At 37.8% G+C, this 15,575-nt stretch overlaps 1 protein-coding gene across 2 annotated transcripts in view; it reads right to left on the bottom strand.

Moving 5' to 3' along the window:
• LOC118817770 (voltage-dependent calcium channel subunit alpha-2/delta-1) overlaps positions 1-15,575 on the bottom strand; it is a 130,514-nt gene that overhangs the window by 21,992 nt on the left and 92,947 nt on the right. Inside the window, exons 19-26 of one of the 2 annotated variants that reach the window (XM_036584683.1) lie at positions 11,721-11,792; positions 10,327-10,398; positions 10,160-10,221; positions 9,952-10,025; positions 3,943-3,951; positions 3,176-3,236; positions 2,431-2,528; positions 72-153 (exon numbers count right to left, since the gene is read on the bottom strand). In XM_036584683.1, coding sequence (XP_036440576.1) covers positions 72-153; positions 2,431-2,528; positions 3,176-3,236; positions 3,943-3,951; positions 9,952-10,025; positions 10,160-10,221; positions 10,327-10,398; positions 11,721-11,792 — 530 coding nt within the window. The remainder of the gene's footprint in view (positions 1-71; positions 154-2,430; positions 2,529-3,175; positions 3,237-3,942; positions 3,952-9,951; positions 10,026-10,159; positions 10,222-10,326; positions 10,399-11,720; positions 11,793-15,575) is intronic. The other variant, XM_036584684.1, reaches the window with a different exon arrangement.

Below are 15,575 nucleotides of genomic sequence, written 5' to 3'. Positions count from 1 at the left end.
CTTAAGCTCTTTGCTGCCACATCTATAACGTGACTGACGGGGCGAATGTGGTTGCAGCATGATTAACTCACATGGGCTGCTCCCTCCAGAGTTTGACCAGTTCAGCTGTAAGCCCAGCGTCCAGCAACAGCCTGTTGACTAGAGTCACGTTACCTGGCAAAGACATGGGTGGGAATTGTTTAAAGTGTTTATGTGGTGCTCAGATTTACCTTCAGTGGCTATAAGACAGACATGTTATGCTCAGCTTTAAACCTAGAGGCAAATACTGAACCTTTGTAATGGACGTGTGCGCATTACTGTTCAAAAGTTTAAATCCTTTGTCATATTAACAACTTTTATTATATAATATACAATAATAACTCACACAGGGTGGAGTTAAAAGTTGCAAATTTTTTGGAAAAAGGTGTTTTAGATGTTTTATCCAGTATTTCAAGAATCTAGTGAACAAGAAGTGAATAAAATAAATAAAAAATATACTGTGTTTATCTAACTTTAATGTTATCTTGAGATTTGATCTCCACTTTTGAAATATGAGCTTTCTCACTCTTATTATGGAAGCATGCACTGTTTAGCATTCAGGACACATCTTACATTCCCTAGTGTTATACCAATCATTTGAAAGCCCTGAAACTGCACAGGACTAACATGGCATAATGATGTTGTACAGTTATCTCCAATCAAACTGGTTTTACATCATTGTAAACATTGATTCCAAACTTTTGAATGGTAGTGTATGTCTCATGTATGACACACCAGATGCCCAGTACTATGAAACTTTTAAGGATTAGTAGTGACTCATTGACCATCCCAGACCACACTAATCAATGACTGAGCCAGATTTCAATCGGTCTACTCAGGGGTGACCTTCATAGAAAGTGAGTAAGACGCACAATGACACTGCATGAGTGGGAAAGCACCTGAGTCAGCAGCTAAAAGAGAGAGGGCTCTCATCTCAGCATGAGATCATCCATCGATTTATTTACTTTAGATTCATATGAGGCCCTCTAAAGGGCTCAATGTATCAGAGCTTTGATCATGATTTCACAGAGTGCTTCTGTAAAGCGTGATGTCATTTAAGCATCAAGGTGAGCTTTGAAGGACGATTAAATTTAGGTTTCGTTGGTGTATTTCTTAGGCTCATCACTGAGTTGTTTGTTATTTATGTCTATATGACTGGACTGGTGTGATATCTACTTCATATTTATTAGGGTTGCATAATATATCATCATTGATTATTATCATCATGTTGGCCTCTGTGATGCTATCACAGATAGATTCACTTACATCCTCGGAAGACACGTCCTACACTAAGATTTGACTCTCTTTGAACACTGTTTCACTGTGCCGGCATTCATGGATTTACCTGCTCAGGAAAGCGGTCTGAAGCACAACCGACATTACAAAATGCTTTTCTGCATGTTGTGTGCAATTACACATTTCTACCAGAGAGGTAGAAATCAAATCCCTAAATCTTACATAGAACAGCTTTAAAGGAAAAACCTGAATATGTGAAAGGAGAAATGTGCACTACATGATACTACTAAGCAATTAATATCTTTCCATGCTCGGTGTAGAAAAAAGCAGGCTCAGCTGACCTTGATTTTGGATGAAGATAAGAGGAAAAGATCTAAGAAAAACAGAAAAGCAGCTGTTTCTCAGGTGACAGAATGTTTAATAAAGGACATGAATCAGATGTCACAACTACATGGAGAAGGATATTATGAAAATGTTGCAGTGCATAAACTCTTCATTTCCACTGACACTGGTCAGAAAAGGGATATGGTCAGATGAGTCATCCTTCACCGTTTTCTTTACAAGTGCATGTGTGGTGTACGCCAAGAGAACAGTAGAGGCCTGAGTGCTTGACCCCTAGAGCAAAGGGGTCTGGTGGCTTTGTTATGCTGTGGGGGCACTTTTCTGGCATGGTTTGGGTTCACAACAAATCCATACAAAGTTATTATATTTACTTTGTCCTATAACACAACATTTCTATTCTGATGGAAGTGCTCTATTCCATGATGACAGTGACCTCATCTAATGGACATGAAGGGTCACTGAATGGTTTGATGAGTATGAAAATTATTTCATTCCTTTCCCACGGCCTTCACAATCATCAGGCCTCAACCCAACTGAACACCTAAGGGAGATCTTCGACATGTTAGACAGCGCTCTCCACCACAATCAGCAAATCACTAAATCACCAACTGAGGGAACATCTTTTGGAATAAAAGTATAGCTCAAGAGGCTTGTCGAATCTATCCCAAAGGGCATTGAAGCTGTTCTGGTGGCTCGTGATAGCCCTACACTTTGTTTAGAGACTGCATGTTGGTTTTTCCTTTGTCACCCATCTATTTTTTTTTCCTTAAAATCTATATTTGCCATCTTCAGGAGTTCTGTAGGTTTATGATGGTTGCTAAACAATGCACTTACACATGGGGTCGCTGGGTGTTCTCTTGTCAATGTACTCATTGAAATCTATGAGGAACTGGGTGTTGTTCACAGAGAATTTCAGGTCCTGGCAAAATTCCCTACAAAAGACAAACCAAAAGCAAAAGTCATCAGCCATTAGAGTATAAAGAAGAGCAAGAGAAACAGGATGTTTGGGTTAGGGCTGCACTTTGTGGTCTGTTAATTGTTACTGCAATACTAGCCTATGTAATATTGATGTCACAGAATGCTGTAATATGCAAATGAGCCACTAACCATAAAATTGTTTATTGTGCGCTATGAGCGTCCTATGCAATCACAGATGCTACTTAATGAGGCTAGTCTTAATTATGTCACATCAATGGTTCACAATAGTGTTTTTAATATATTGCAATGTCTCAATCATAATATGCGGCGGAATAATCGCAATATGATATTCTGTCCTTATCATGCAGTCCTGGTTTGGATCTTTACTGGCTATATGAACCATGAGATTTATGTTCTTTGATGTTACATTAAGGCTGGTGTCCATATATTCAGTAATTTATTCAATGTATCGGGTGCGTTTCTCTCTTGCTGACACTGTCAGATCTACTGTTAAGGGAAAGAGGGCGGGGGGGTTTCTAAAGGTGTGAATTTACAAGCCTTCAAAGACCAATATGGTCTGGATACTGCTCACATAAACCTGTCACTGCTAAAAGTCTGCGGGAGGTCTGTGGTTTTCCCCATGCCTGAGTGTGTGACCTACCTGGGCGCAATAAAGGTGTAGCCGAACTCCTCAAATTTCTCTACTTGCATAGTCTCCGAGACTGCAGAGAAAGGAACAGTGGGTTCAGAACGTCAAATGTCACTGCTATAAAATTCAACACCAACAGCCTCACGTAAATACAGAGCACTGTCCAAAATTAACAAATAAATTGTTAATAAAATAGCCACACTGAGTTGCAAAAGAACATTCGGGAACATAAAGTAAGGCACTTAATGTACTAGTACAGATGAGAATCATGCAAACCAAAAAACTGTATTATCCTCAAACATACAGTCAAATGCAAAAGTATGAACACACCCAGTCAAATGACAATGTTTAGTTGATTTTCGAATTAAAAGTAAGTCAACATCCTCTACAGGGAACCTAAATACGGTATTTTTCTGTATTTTTTTGCTGAGCTTAACACACTGGTAAAAGATTCAAACATAAAATATATTATGTGCCATAAATGTTGCAAAGATCACATTTTATGTTCTGATTTTCCCTTAATACGTTAAATTCAGAAAATAAACATAGCTGTGCATTTAAATATGCAGAAGTGTGTTCCCTATATATATATATATGTACTTATTTTCACTCAGAAAACCAACAAAACATGTAATTTCACCTGGTTGAAGTAAGTTTACACAGTGAAGTCCTTTACACAGTAAGTGACTGAAGCATGCAAATGTAACTGAAGATAAAAAAAGTAAAAAGAAACATAAGTGGACAGAAACAGACAGAGGAAAGCCGTGTGCTGTACTTGCCCTTTTGCCCTGTAGTGAAAATCCCATAGATTAGAAAAGAGAAAGAAAGACAGAGTTACCATCCACACAAAGACTGCCAGCACTGAGAATACGATATTCTCAACACGTCATTTCATATAAAACGTGCAGGGGCAGATGACACACGATTTCTGATGGAGCCTCGGACTGGCTCGGAAACAAAGGCAGCGTAAAGTTTCTGCTGGGGGCAGACGAGCAAAGACAACCATGTGTAATCGTTCCTTTCAACACATACAGCAACAAAGAAAGAGACAGAGAACACAGAGATCCAACAAACACAAACATGCAAAAATCTTAGCTTCATCCTGCACTTTGTCCAGTTCAACTGGACACAGTAAATGTCTAATTTTGACTGTGTCCTAAGTGGATCTTCTGTACGGGTGACTGAGGTCCAGTACATTCATGCATGAAGGGATACTGTAGTTTTGATACATTGCAAACATTTGAAGTGACCACCCACATCATTAGAATGTGCAAGTGATTAAAAAACAAATGATTAAAAATGAGTAAGGCTGTCTTCAGCTCCACTGCAGCAGCTGCAGTCCTCTATGGTTCACTCTTCACTTATTTTATCTCCCATCAAAACCAGCCATAAAGAACAAGCTCAAGTAAAAACATATTTAACCGAAAATACACAGAAGCCTAAATATAATATCATATTTTGGTCTGGACTCTGGGATGGCCAGTCCATTGTTCTGAAAACACCGGCAGCTTCTTTGATTTGCAAGTTTTTCTTTTTTGGTCTATTTACTTTTCTCAGTAACAGCTTCTTGACAGCTAGACCCACAGTGTTGAAGTGTCTCTCAGGTGTCTGGAGAATGGACAGACGGACAGGATGGACAGAAACAACTATGGATTTTTTCACATCTGAAGCAAGAGAGGAGCCTGATTTTCTCTCAAAGAAGAAAGTTGTAAGCACTGCTTATCTGATGGGGACAGTTTTGCTGGTCTACCAGATCTTGCACATCCCAATTTCTCTATGAACCCCAGTTTTGGAAACTCCTGCTTTTCCAGTTATCTTCCTTTGACTCTCTTCTTCATTATGCAAGTGAATTATTTTATCTAATGTCCTCAGAGGTATGAAAATGAATAACTTGCACTTAACAGACCTTTTGACTGGAAATGAAATAAAGTGTGGTCTGCGACTTCTGCATAGTTCTGTAGTTGATCAACAAACACTGATCTTCAAAGTGTTCACTGCTATGAGGCTAATGCAGCTAACAAGTAACGAATGCTTCTACCCCTCCATTTAGCATCATGGAAAGTGCATGCCTAAATCATCACACACTTGCCTCAAACCGCGTTGAGTTGTTAACTAATTTTAAACAGACTTGCTTATGTGGTTTCTGACACTGCGTCATCCATAAAAATGGACCAAAGTAAACTGCATATCTGAAGTACTAGCAGCCATCTTGTAGCCAGGATTTTGTCTGCGCTTTATTTTTGTTTAGACAACAGCATGTCATACACTCTCAGAAACAACAAAAGGTTTAGAGACCACTTTTCGAGACTGAGAGTGTGTGAATTTCACTAAACTATTGCCGTAACTCTACTCTGTCATCACTATGCTGCTTGGAGGCTCTGCTTAAGGTCTCATATGATCAGACAACATGTAATGACAAGACAGCGCACTCACTGCCTGATATTAAAGGCTTTATTTACCTCTACTGATGCAGTTAGCCATGCTTGTTAGACTATACTGAACAGATGTGTGTGTATTCTGAAGTGTGTGACACGTCAGTAAATATTTGGGGTGCATCCGTTGACCTGGCTTTTTGTGTAATTATTTCCATTCCTCATTTTTAGCGTCTGGCTGCATGCGACCACAAAAGTTTACTGACATTTAGGGCTGCATGATATGGACAAAATACAGTATTGCCATTGTACTGAGACATGCTGCAATAGTGCTATGCCCTGTAATATAGTAGAAACACAATGATGAATGCTTGATGTGACATGCTTACAGATCGGCCTTTGATAAATGCTTTGATTCATCAAGCGTCTCACAAAAAACTCATCTGAAACATCTGAGGCTGGTTAGGGATGCTCATAACACACAATTTAAAAAAGAATCCTGTTTGTTAGAGGATCATTTGTATATTTCAGCATTCAATAATGCAGTATTATTGTTAAAAATAATGTCAATATTATAATACAGATCAACATTTGGTCGGCAACCCAAACGTTAAGAAGAGTGATTTTGTCGTTTCTACAAAAATTTAAACCACCTTGGAAGCCACAACATTTTATGCCCATTTTACCATCTTGGTTATAAATATGTTTCAGTATGTGCTGATGTACTAGTTTTGGCTAAAAAAATATAAGCGAAAAAGCAGATTTACTTTGCTCTGCTTTAAGCTTTAGTTCAGCTATAGCTTTTCTCGCATCTCCGGCAGGAAACTTTTCCACAAAAGTAGAAGAGATTGTTGTTTGAATTTTTCCCTTTCTACCTTAAATGGTGCCCGAGGCACCAGAATTTAAGGTTAACTGCTACACCATTTAAGGTGGACCAGGAAAATTTTAACAAGAAGCTGGCGTGACTTTTTCTGTTTGACAGTTTCTCGTTACAGATTAAACATGTCAGAAAACCAGCTGAGTAAATGCAAATATGTCCATTTGTCTCCAAATTATCGATGTTCGTCTTAAAAGTCTCTCTTTGCCTTTTCGTTAGCTACTAGGCTAGACTGTTGTCTGTGCTGCTGTTTTAGTTTTTCAAAAGTTCCTCCCACTTTCAAGATACATCATCAGCAGAAGTTTTCTTAGCTTTTAAATCAGATAGATGAAGCATTTTTTATTTTCCCTTTAAGCATCGCTCCAAAGAATCCTTTTTGGTACATTTATTTTTAAAAGTGTACTGCCATTACTGGTAAGAATTAGAATAAGAGCCAAGAGGAACAATGCCTGGTGATGACTTTTCATCCACCTGTTCTTCTCATTCCCTCTGCACAGCTCCCCAAAGAGCCACACATCTCTCACTGAGTGCGTCTGAGCTTCACTCTCCGCTTTCAACTCAAAGAAACGAGCCCTGTGGAGCTCCCCCAGCGCACAGTGAGGCTGCTAAAGCATCCAGGAGAGTCAGAGGAAGCACACAGAGAGCTGACCCCTTACTGCCCACTCCCTCCTGTCCATCATCCACCTAGACTTGACTCTTTACAACACCATAAATATGTGCCCTACTGCCTCACAGTGAAGGAGAGAGAGAATGTTGATGCATCTGCAACCCAGTCTTGAATCAATAATCTCTCTTATACATGTACACATATACACTCTTGCTGGTAAATTGCAGGACACACATCCAAAGCTGCCTTCTTCTCTTACTTGTTATCCTGTTCGAATGTAAAGCTGGGGACACTTGAAGTTTATTTAATACAGACAGACTTACGTTGAAGTTGTAAGAGAAAAAGTGACCCCTTACCATTCTGACTGATATTGTGATTGTTGTCAAAAAAATGTCATATTGACAGCTAATATACTATTTGATTATGATTACAACTGATAACCTGTCCCCCAATTTTTTTCTAGCGCACTCCCTGGTGCACATACGGTCACACTCTGATGTGGCACAGTGAAATAGTGTGGAATGTTTTCATGGTTTGAGCTGAGGATGACTGAACTGCAGTTCACAACAAATGCTCAGCCAAAGTAGAGCAAGAAGGAAACACTAAACACTAAAGACGTTCAATGTGTTGGCTTGTGTTTTTTGAGTTATGCTCAAAATTAGCAAAAATTGTCACTACCAAAACAATCACTACAGTCACTACTTCGGTAAAGTTTGGGAGGTGTTATTATTGTAGCGGTAGTGACAAAATGAAATGTTCAAGCATTTGTTCTAATAAAACAAACAATTATTATTATTATATTATAGTCATTAAAAGCAAAAGGATTTTAGTTTAAAATCCAAGTCAGTTAAAATTTAGTTTTAGACTCTGAATCCGGCAGAATGATCCATATAGCCTAAGAAAGTGTGACAGCTAGCATTAGCATCTAGTATTAGTATTTAGAGTACTAACATGTCTCACAATCTAGTGATATGGATCAATGACAAATAAGGTTTTCAAAATTATAGTTTTTATAAAATCTTATTAAAAATGACAGGTGTGCATTTTTATATCTGCATATATATTACATATATATGCATTTTATATCTTAAGTATAGTTAGTGTTATCAAAGCTTTTAATTGCCTACTTCAATTATTTAAACTGTGCTGGTCTGGTACTGGCTGTGCCACCTGACTTTTCAGACTAATTTCAAATCAAATGGCATCTACTTAGACACTCATAAAAACCTTTGTCCTGGAACTTTAGTTTATACCTACATTTTTTTCAAACTAATACTCATTTTTATTGTAACAATTACACATGTTCATGTTTTTTTCTGAGGTCAGACCACCTGACATGGTAAACTGAACCATTTTAACCATGAATCCAAAATGACATTTTTTGCCAAAATTTGTGAGAAGGCTACTGACCTTGGCATTGCACCACGAGGGTCCTTGGGGTTATCTTTAAGTTGCAATTAGCTGGCCCCTCTTTCGTAAAAGCATGTCAAAATAAAAGTCCTTTTTTTTTTGGTTGTGCCGCCTGACATTTGAGGTAATAAGAACTTGTGGATAAAAGTTTCAGTGAGTTGAGTACTTAAGTTGCCTTCTTTTGCAACATGGTTTTATTTTAAAGTTTTTCAACATAAAATCATGCCAAACTATTTTATTTGAAAATTTATATAACTAAATGACCTTTTTTGGTAGTTTACTTAATCAACATATATTGTTGGACATTTGCTCCATTTGACATTTTCAGACTTTTGGGAGGCAAAAACAAGCATTGTAAATTGTTTCACATAAAAGAGGTATTGTTGATTAATTTGACATATATGTCATATTTTTATTAAATTAATGGACTTGGACATAAAAATACACACCAAGTCAATGACCCATACATATAACTTACTGTGGACATTATGTACATTACATATACATTAAAAAAACACCCTTTGAGTTGTATCAGGAATACTTTAAAGACTTAAATGAAAACGTAAGAAGTATGTTTTCTCTCTCGGAATTGTAATTTAAGTATAAAATAAAAAGTTTAATATGAGAGTAAAAGTGTTACAAAATAATACTTACAATATGTATAGTAATAAAGTACAATTACTTAATGATATTCCACCCCTGGCTAGACTAATCAAATCACAAACAAATGTGTTATAAGATTGTATTGAACTAGTGACTCAAGAATGTGTAGGGGGTCTCTGTGGGCTTTGCATTGCACGTCCATATTCACTGGTCATTCTGCACAGCATAAAAACTGGATATCTCCTGTACAAAGTGCCTGAAACTTCCTGGCTCTCCACAGGGTTTGGAAGCTGAAACACATATCAGTGCGCATGCATACAGTCTGACAGGGAGATGCTTTTCATCACACATGACAAACTACAAAAGTTTATGGCCAAACAAGAAAGCAAGCATGTGAGTAATCAGTGAGTTCAAGCAGTAGGAGAGATAAGCCAAGGCATCATGTATGAGAATGTATACAGGATTTTAATGGGCTGAGTGGAATATTACTCAGGAATGTGAGCAGTGTGTGTGTGTGCACTGTGAGTATGTGCATGTGCATAGTGTGGATCTGGCTGAATGTAACAGAGCTCTAGGGGTAGAGTGCGTTCTGTCTGTCCAGTCCAGACGCTTCAGTGCTGGGGAGAGTCCAGATCAAAGCCTGGCTCTGCTGCTTAGAATGGGTGGAGGCCAATTGGCCCATAACTTCACACAGCATGCAGCCTTAAAACACTGAAATCACTCGATCTCACTCACAAATACACACCCACACACACACACACACACACACACACACATCCACAAACACATTTGCAGACACAGAAACCTGGAGCGGATGTGCTTCTACAAACCAGCCCCGCTGAGGTCATTCCTACTCACAGGCAGAGCAGAGCAGTTACAGTTGAAAACAAAACACTCCAAAATAAGCAGCAATACTCACACATGGCTTGTTTTAGGTCCCCTAGGTTTGCCTCAATGTAGTGCATGTTGTACTCGGGCAAAACCAAGGCCAAGCTATAGAGCACACACACACACAGGAACATAAAGAATTTTGGTTAACAAAGTAATTACTGAAACATTATGAAGATAAATCAGTAAAGCAAGCAGGAACGCACTAATTAACATGGAAAGGAAATATTTGAACAGACCTGTAGTCTGTGCCATTGACCGGTGCCCAAGTGTAAGTCCTCACTCCTCGATCAATGTATCTCTGACAGCACAAAAGAACAGACATCCAAAAAGCTCAGGTGATATATAATACAAAAAGGTCTACACCACCGTCCAGCTGAACAAATAATATAGAATCTCTACACACCTCGTCCTGAGATTTGACCAGTGTTTCAATCGTCTTCTCACCAGGAACCCTATCAATCATTTTTGTTCTTATCTGAAAGAGAGAAATATGTTGGTTCATCATTTGGTGATGTGAAACTTCAGGTAGTCTGTGGAGCACACAAAGAAAGGCCTTTTTTAAATCTCAACCACAACCACTACTCTTTTAGATCAATCTCTATAGCTCTGAAAATGCAGGCTGGGTTTGGTTGGCACAGTTTTCATTCTCTATCATATTCCTAGAGTCCCAGTCATTTGGACAACCCAACTAAAAAACACTAACATTGTTTATCATAAAGTTGGTTTACTCCTAATTAAAATCATGTTGTGCACTTGTGCCAACTTCCTCCAATATGGACTCTGTGTGGTTGGCACAGTGGATGTTTCTGGCATGAAAACAAGGAGAAATAATTAGGGCTTTAATTTAATACAAATCTGAACACAAATATTAAAAGCCATATCTGTTCATTATTAGCCAAATAACACAATACAAATAACATTAGATACATATCCTTAATGGTTTGCATAAGAACAATTATAAGAGTAAAGATGTATCATTCTGTCACATAAATATTACACACTTATTTGATCCAAAAGGTTTTGTTCCAACAGCATATACACATATACATATAGTTGCTGTTGGAACAAAACCTTGTGTCTCCAAAATGGTAAATTTAGAAGAATAAAAAAAAATTTCTTAACCTTCAAAGTTAATGTAAACTTAATGTAATAATATTTTATTGTAAACGACTTTGGCCAATTTCTATAGGTCTAGTCATCATAAATATTCATAAAATGTAAAGGCAGTTAGAAAGAAAGTGCAAATGCTAAGATACCACTAATGATTGTCTGGATTCAAGGTAAGAAAACTGGATTTGACTTGTTTTAGTAGATGTTCTCGTCAGGAAAAGTTTTGAGCATCCAGATGTGGTTGTAAAAGAATTGCAGCTAATCTGTGGAGACCACACATTCTACCACTACTGTGGACCATTTATACCAGTTCTGAAGTACCCTTACATACATCATCTACATAACACAAAATCAAGATCACCACGTAACTGCTATCAGAATTACTACATGTGATCCTCACTCAGCTTCTGATCTGAAATGCCACATCTGCTGGCACTGTAAAGTTCATAAGCATAAAGCCTGCAACAATTTGCATTCAAATACTGAACTCAGTGTCTATCCCTTTATCCATTTTACCCTCCAATTAAACCCACTCCTTCTCTCTCTTTTCATCTTTCAGACATGTGTAGAGTAATGAACGTTTTCTAATCATATATCATCCTGTTAGTGTGAGACTTAAGGATGACTACAAAAGTGTCAATAAGAAAAATGTTTGTGTGTGTGTGTGTTTGGGCATGTGACCCCCACCTGGACTTTAATATCATTTTCCAGTTCAGCATCCAGGAAGTCCAGAGTAACAGGTTCCTGGAATTTGGGATTCTAACAAAACAGTTTACAAAGAGAGCCAGATTAATGAGAGCACACATCTGCATCTTAAAGTAAAGTGGAAAATAAAGGCTAAAATTGCTGCTGAATGGTAGAGGAGAGCAGGGCACAAATGAAAGCAGGGTGAAGTGTAACATGAACATTTAATGTGGTTAAACAGGTTCTGGTAGAACGCGCTTTTGGCCATCTTCTCATATTCCCACAGCATTGTCGTCTGAGATTTCTGAGTTGTGTGTTTAAGTCACAAAATTCACTCCTATATTATGTTGTTCAGTTTCTTGGTGGCTATAATCCAGCACCATTGTGAAGCACGTAAACAACTCAGAGTGAGAGTTAGCCAGGCTAAAGTACAGGCAGCACATGATGGGTTACTAAGCCTCCCAAAATAAACAATGAGTCTATATCCCCCCATATGATTTCAAAACAGTCCGTTTTTTCATAGAGGCTTCAGGGAGGCATAAAAGTACAGCATTCATCAAAAGGGTAATACAAATATGATGAAAAGAAAATACATTTCAATTTTATTGGGCTGGTACTTCCTCTTCTACTCTGTAGTCAAAAATACATTTGCCAAACTCTCTTTTAATTAATCAAATTTATTTGCTGGCCTTTGTAGATGTGGAATGAGTATGATGGTGCAACATGTTCTTAATGTTTGCGTAGATGCCAGTGATAGCAGGTACAAGAGGCTTAAGGGAGGCATAAAAGTACAGCATTCATCAAAATGGTACTACAAATATAACCTAAATAAAATACATTTCAATGTTTTGAGCTGATACAAACACAACTAATACACAGAAGAGGAAGTATCAGTTTAACAGATCTTGTAGCGACTGTTACAACTGGCCCCTCCATTTGCCATTAACCCCACCTATGGGACAAGTTGTTATGTTTGCGCCCAACACTTTTGGCTCAATTGTTTGTAGATGATAGGTGTCGGAAACTAAGTTTATGTTTTCATTTGTATTAGAGATATTTAGGTTGCTAACATACCTTTCAAATTATTGAGTAGAAAACAAAATATATTTAACTATAATTAACTTGTGCCTCACTCTCCTCTACTCTTATAAAGGTGAAAATGTGTTCAGAAAAAGCTTAATAAATGAATATGCTTTGCAACATCACCAGATATTTACCTATAATTTTTGTCTATTTACAGATTTACAATATGTCTTCAGATTCAGATTCATATTTTCTTGCTATACATTTCTATTTTTCTTTTTGTTTATTAAATTTCAAGGTGAATAGACCAATAGACATAATCTAAAAGTTTATACATCACTGCTGTTGGACCACCTCATATTTTCAAAATGGTAACTTTACAGGAGAAGGAAACTATACTTTACTTTTAATGCAAGTCAATGTAACCAGATGTTTTTCTAAGTAATTTTGGCCCATTTATTTTGGTGCATTCGGAATGAAATTTACACACAATGTAAAGGGCAAAAAAAAATGTAAAACATAAAGATTAACTTACATTCAAAGTTAAGAGTTTTTTTGTCTTCTCCTATAAAGTTACTATTTTTGGAGATACATGCTTTTTTGGACAGCAACAAGTATTTTAATTTTCTTGCTTAAGGCTTCAGAAGCTGCTGCTTTTGCATATGAAAAGGAAATGAGAATTCAGCCTTTTTTCTGCAACACTGATGTACATCATGCATAATAAAGCCTTTAAGAGGCCCAGGCACTACGACCACCTCAGGTTTAGAACCCCCACTGAGTTTGTTATTTTAAAGATTGACTGACTGAAGTAATAAGCAAAAGGTCTCATAAAAGGTTATCAGTTGTACTTATACAGCATGTATACATATTCAGTGATATATCTGGCTCCAGAGGAGCAGACACTAGGCCGCACAGCCAGTACTGGACCATAAAGCTCTAATTTTATGGCTTTGAGAAGAGCTGACAGTGAGTGTTTGCTCTTCGGAATGCATAATGTTTGTGATTCATGCATATTGTGTATTTCATTACTCATGAACTTGTCAAAAATGTTACAAAAATGAAGTGAGAAGTACTAAAATAGATAAAATAAAACTGCCAGATTCTTACATGACATACGCAGAGAACAGAGCAAGCATGCACATGGCCACAGACGAGGATGATGATGATGAAATGAAAAGCAAACACAGGAGAATGATGATCACACACACACACACAAAAACCCTACAGGCTAAAGAATACATGGAATAATACAAAGCACTGAATCATTTCATTTTTTGCACTGGAGCTTACATTGAAAGGGAAAGAAAAAGAGAGACTGAATCATAGAGAGAGGCAGAGGGATGAAAAAAATAAGACCTCAAAAAAAAGAAAAGAGAGAGAGAAGAGATGTGCATGTATTAAAGATGAAGAGAACAAAGAGAAGAAGTGAGAGAAAGAAAGACATGTGAAAGGGAAAGGGAGAATCAAAGAGGGAGGGAGGGAGGCAGTGCTGAATATGAAAGCGGAGCACGTAATGAGAGCCAGGCAGAGAAACGGGAGGATTTCAAAGTGTCGAGGTCGCGCTGCACTCAGCTACTGCCTCCCCAGGGTGGGGGCAAATACCTTCCACACATGATTGGCATGTGTCTGCTACATGCGTCAATCTTCCACAGCCCCCCTACTATACACACAGCATATAGAGCGTGAGATTGGCATATGAAAGACATCTTGCCCCATTATCTGATTTGCTGTGGAAATATGTAAACACCATTTTGTTTCCGTGTGCGCCAATGTAGCAGGAAAACATTTGCTGGCCTTTGTAGATGTGGAATAAGTATGATGGCGTAACATGTTCTAAATGTTTGCGTACATGCCAGTGATAGCAGGTAGAAGAGGCTTCAGGGAGGCATAAAAGTAGAGTATTAATTACGGGGCCCAACAGAAAAGAACAGACCAAATGTCATCACAGTGATCTTATTCATAGAGCAACTGCAATAAAAACCCACTCATTTGAAAAGCACTTATTAAAATAGCCATTGTGCAATTGCTGAATTCTGTCCCCAAACATTTATGCAAAACACACTGCTGCGCAACATTTTCATTAATTCCTCAATCAAAGGCATTTGTGGTTGTTTATTTAGATGCGACCTGATGGACCTGCCTTGTAACTCACTCATTCAAGTTTAACAGGATGAAGACTGTCCACAAGGGGGCACTGTAAGTAGCTTTTGGTGCTTCGTTAGATTGGTGCTTCACATCAGTGACACTGTGTGTCATTAAGTGCGTTCACATGGACCTTAATAACAATTACTGAGTGCGCTTACAATGCACCTAATGATTCGATAACTGCAGAACGTCAGATTTTGTCAGTAATCCGATCAACGCATTTACACGCACTTGGGTAATCAGATAATTGGAAACTCTGGGTCTACATTTTACATGAGATGTAAAATTAATGTAAAACTCAAACTTCAAGCCGCAGCTTTTTTTTTTTGAAACATCGAGCCACTTTACCTGAAACTATGAACATACATGATCTAAAAGATGAACATTATTTAAATCCTTCATTTAGTCAAACATGTAGTTGGTTTCAGTGGTGCTTCAAAAGTGTTTTGCTGCCATCTCGCAGCAACACTGCTTGCTTATTTCCGGTACCGCGGTCTGTTTTCACACATGCGCAGACTGAGAAATGAGAAAGAAATCAGAGTAAGAGTACACATGCACTGAGAAATCTGATTACTGAGCTAAAATCCAGCTCTCTTTATCAGATTTCTAAATTGGATTTCTAGACTTTACTCTGGTTTAAGAAATCAGAGTATGCTGTTTACATGACCATTTGAATAATCAAAAAACTGC

The sequence above is a fragment of the Colossoma macropomum genome, unplaced genomic scaffold (genome assembly GCF_904425465.1).
Source record: "Colossoma macropomum unplaced genomic scaffold, Colossoma_macropomum, whole genome shotgun sequence".
NCBI classification, from domain to species: Eukaryota; Metazoa; Chordata; class Actinopteri; order Characiformes; family Serrasalmidae; genus Colossoma; species Colossoma macropomum.
Note: the sequence above shows the minus strand (reverse complement) of the source record. Positions and strands in the feature narration are given on the sequence as shown.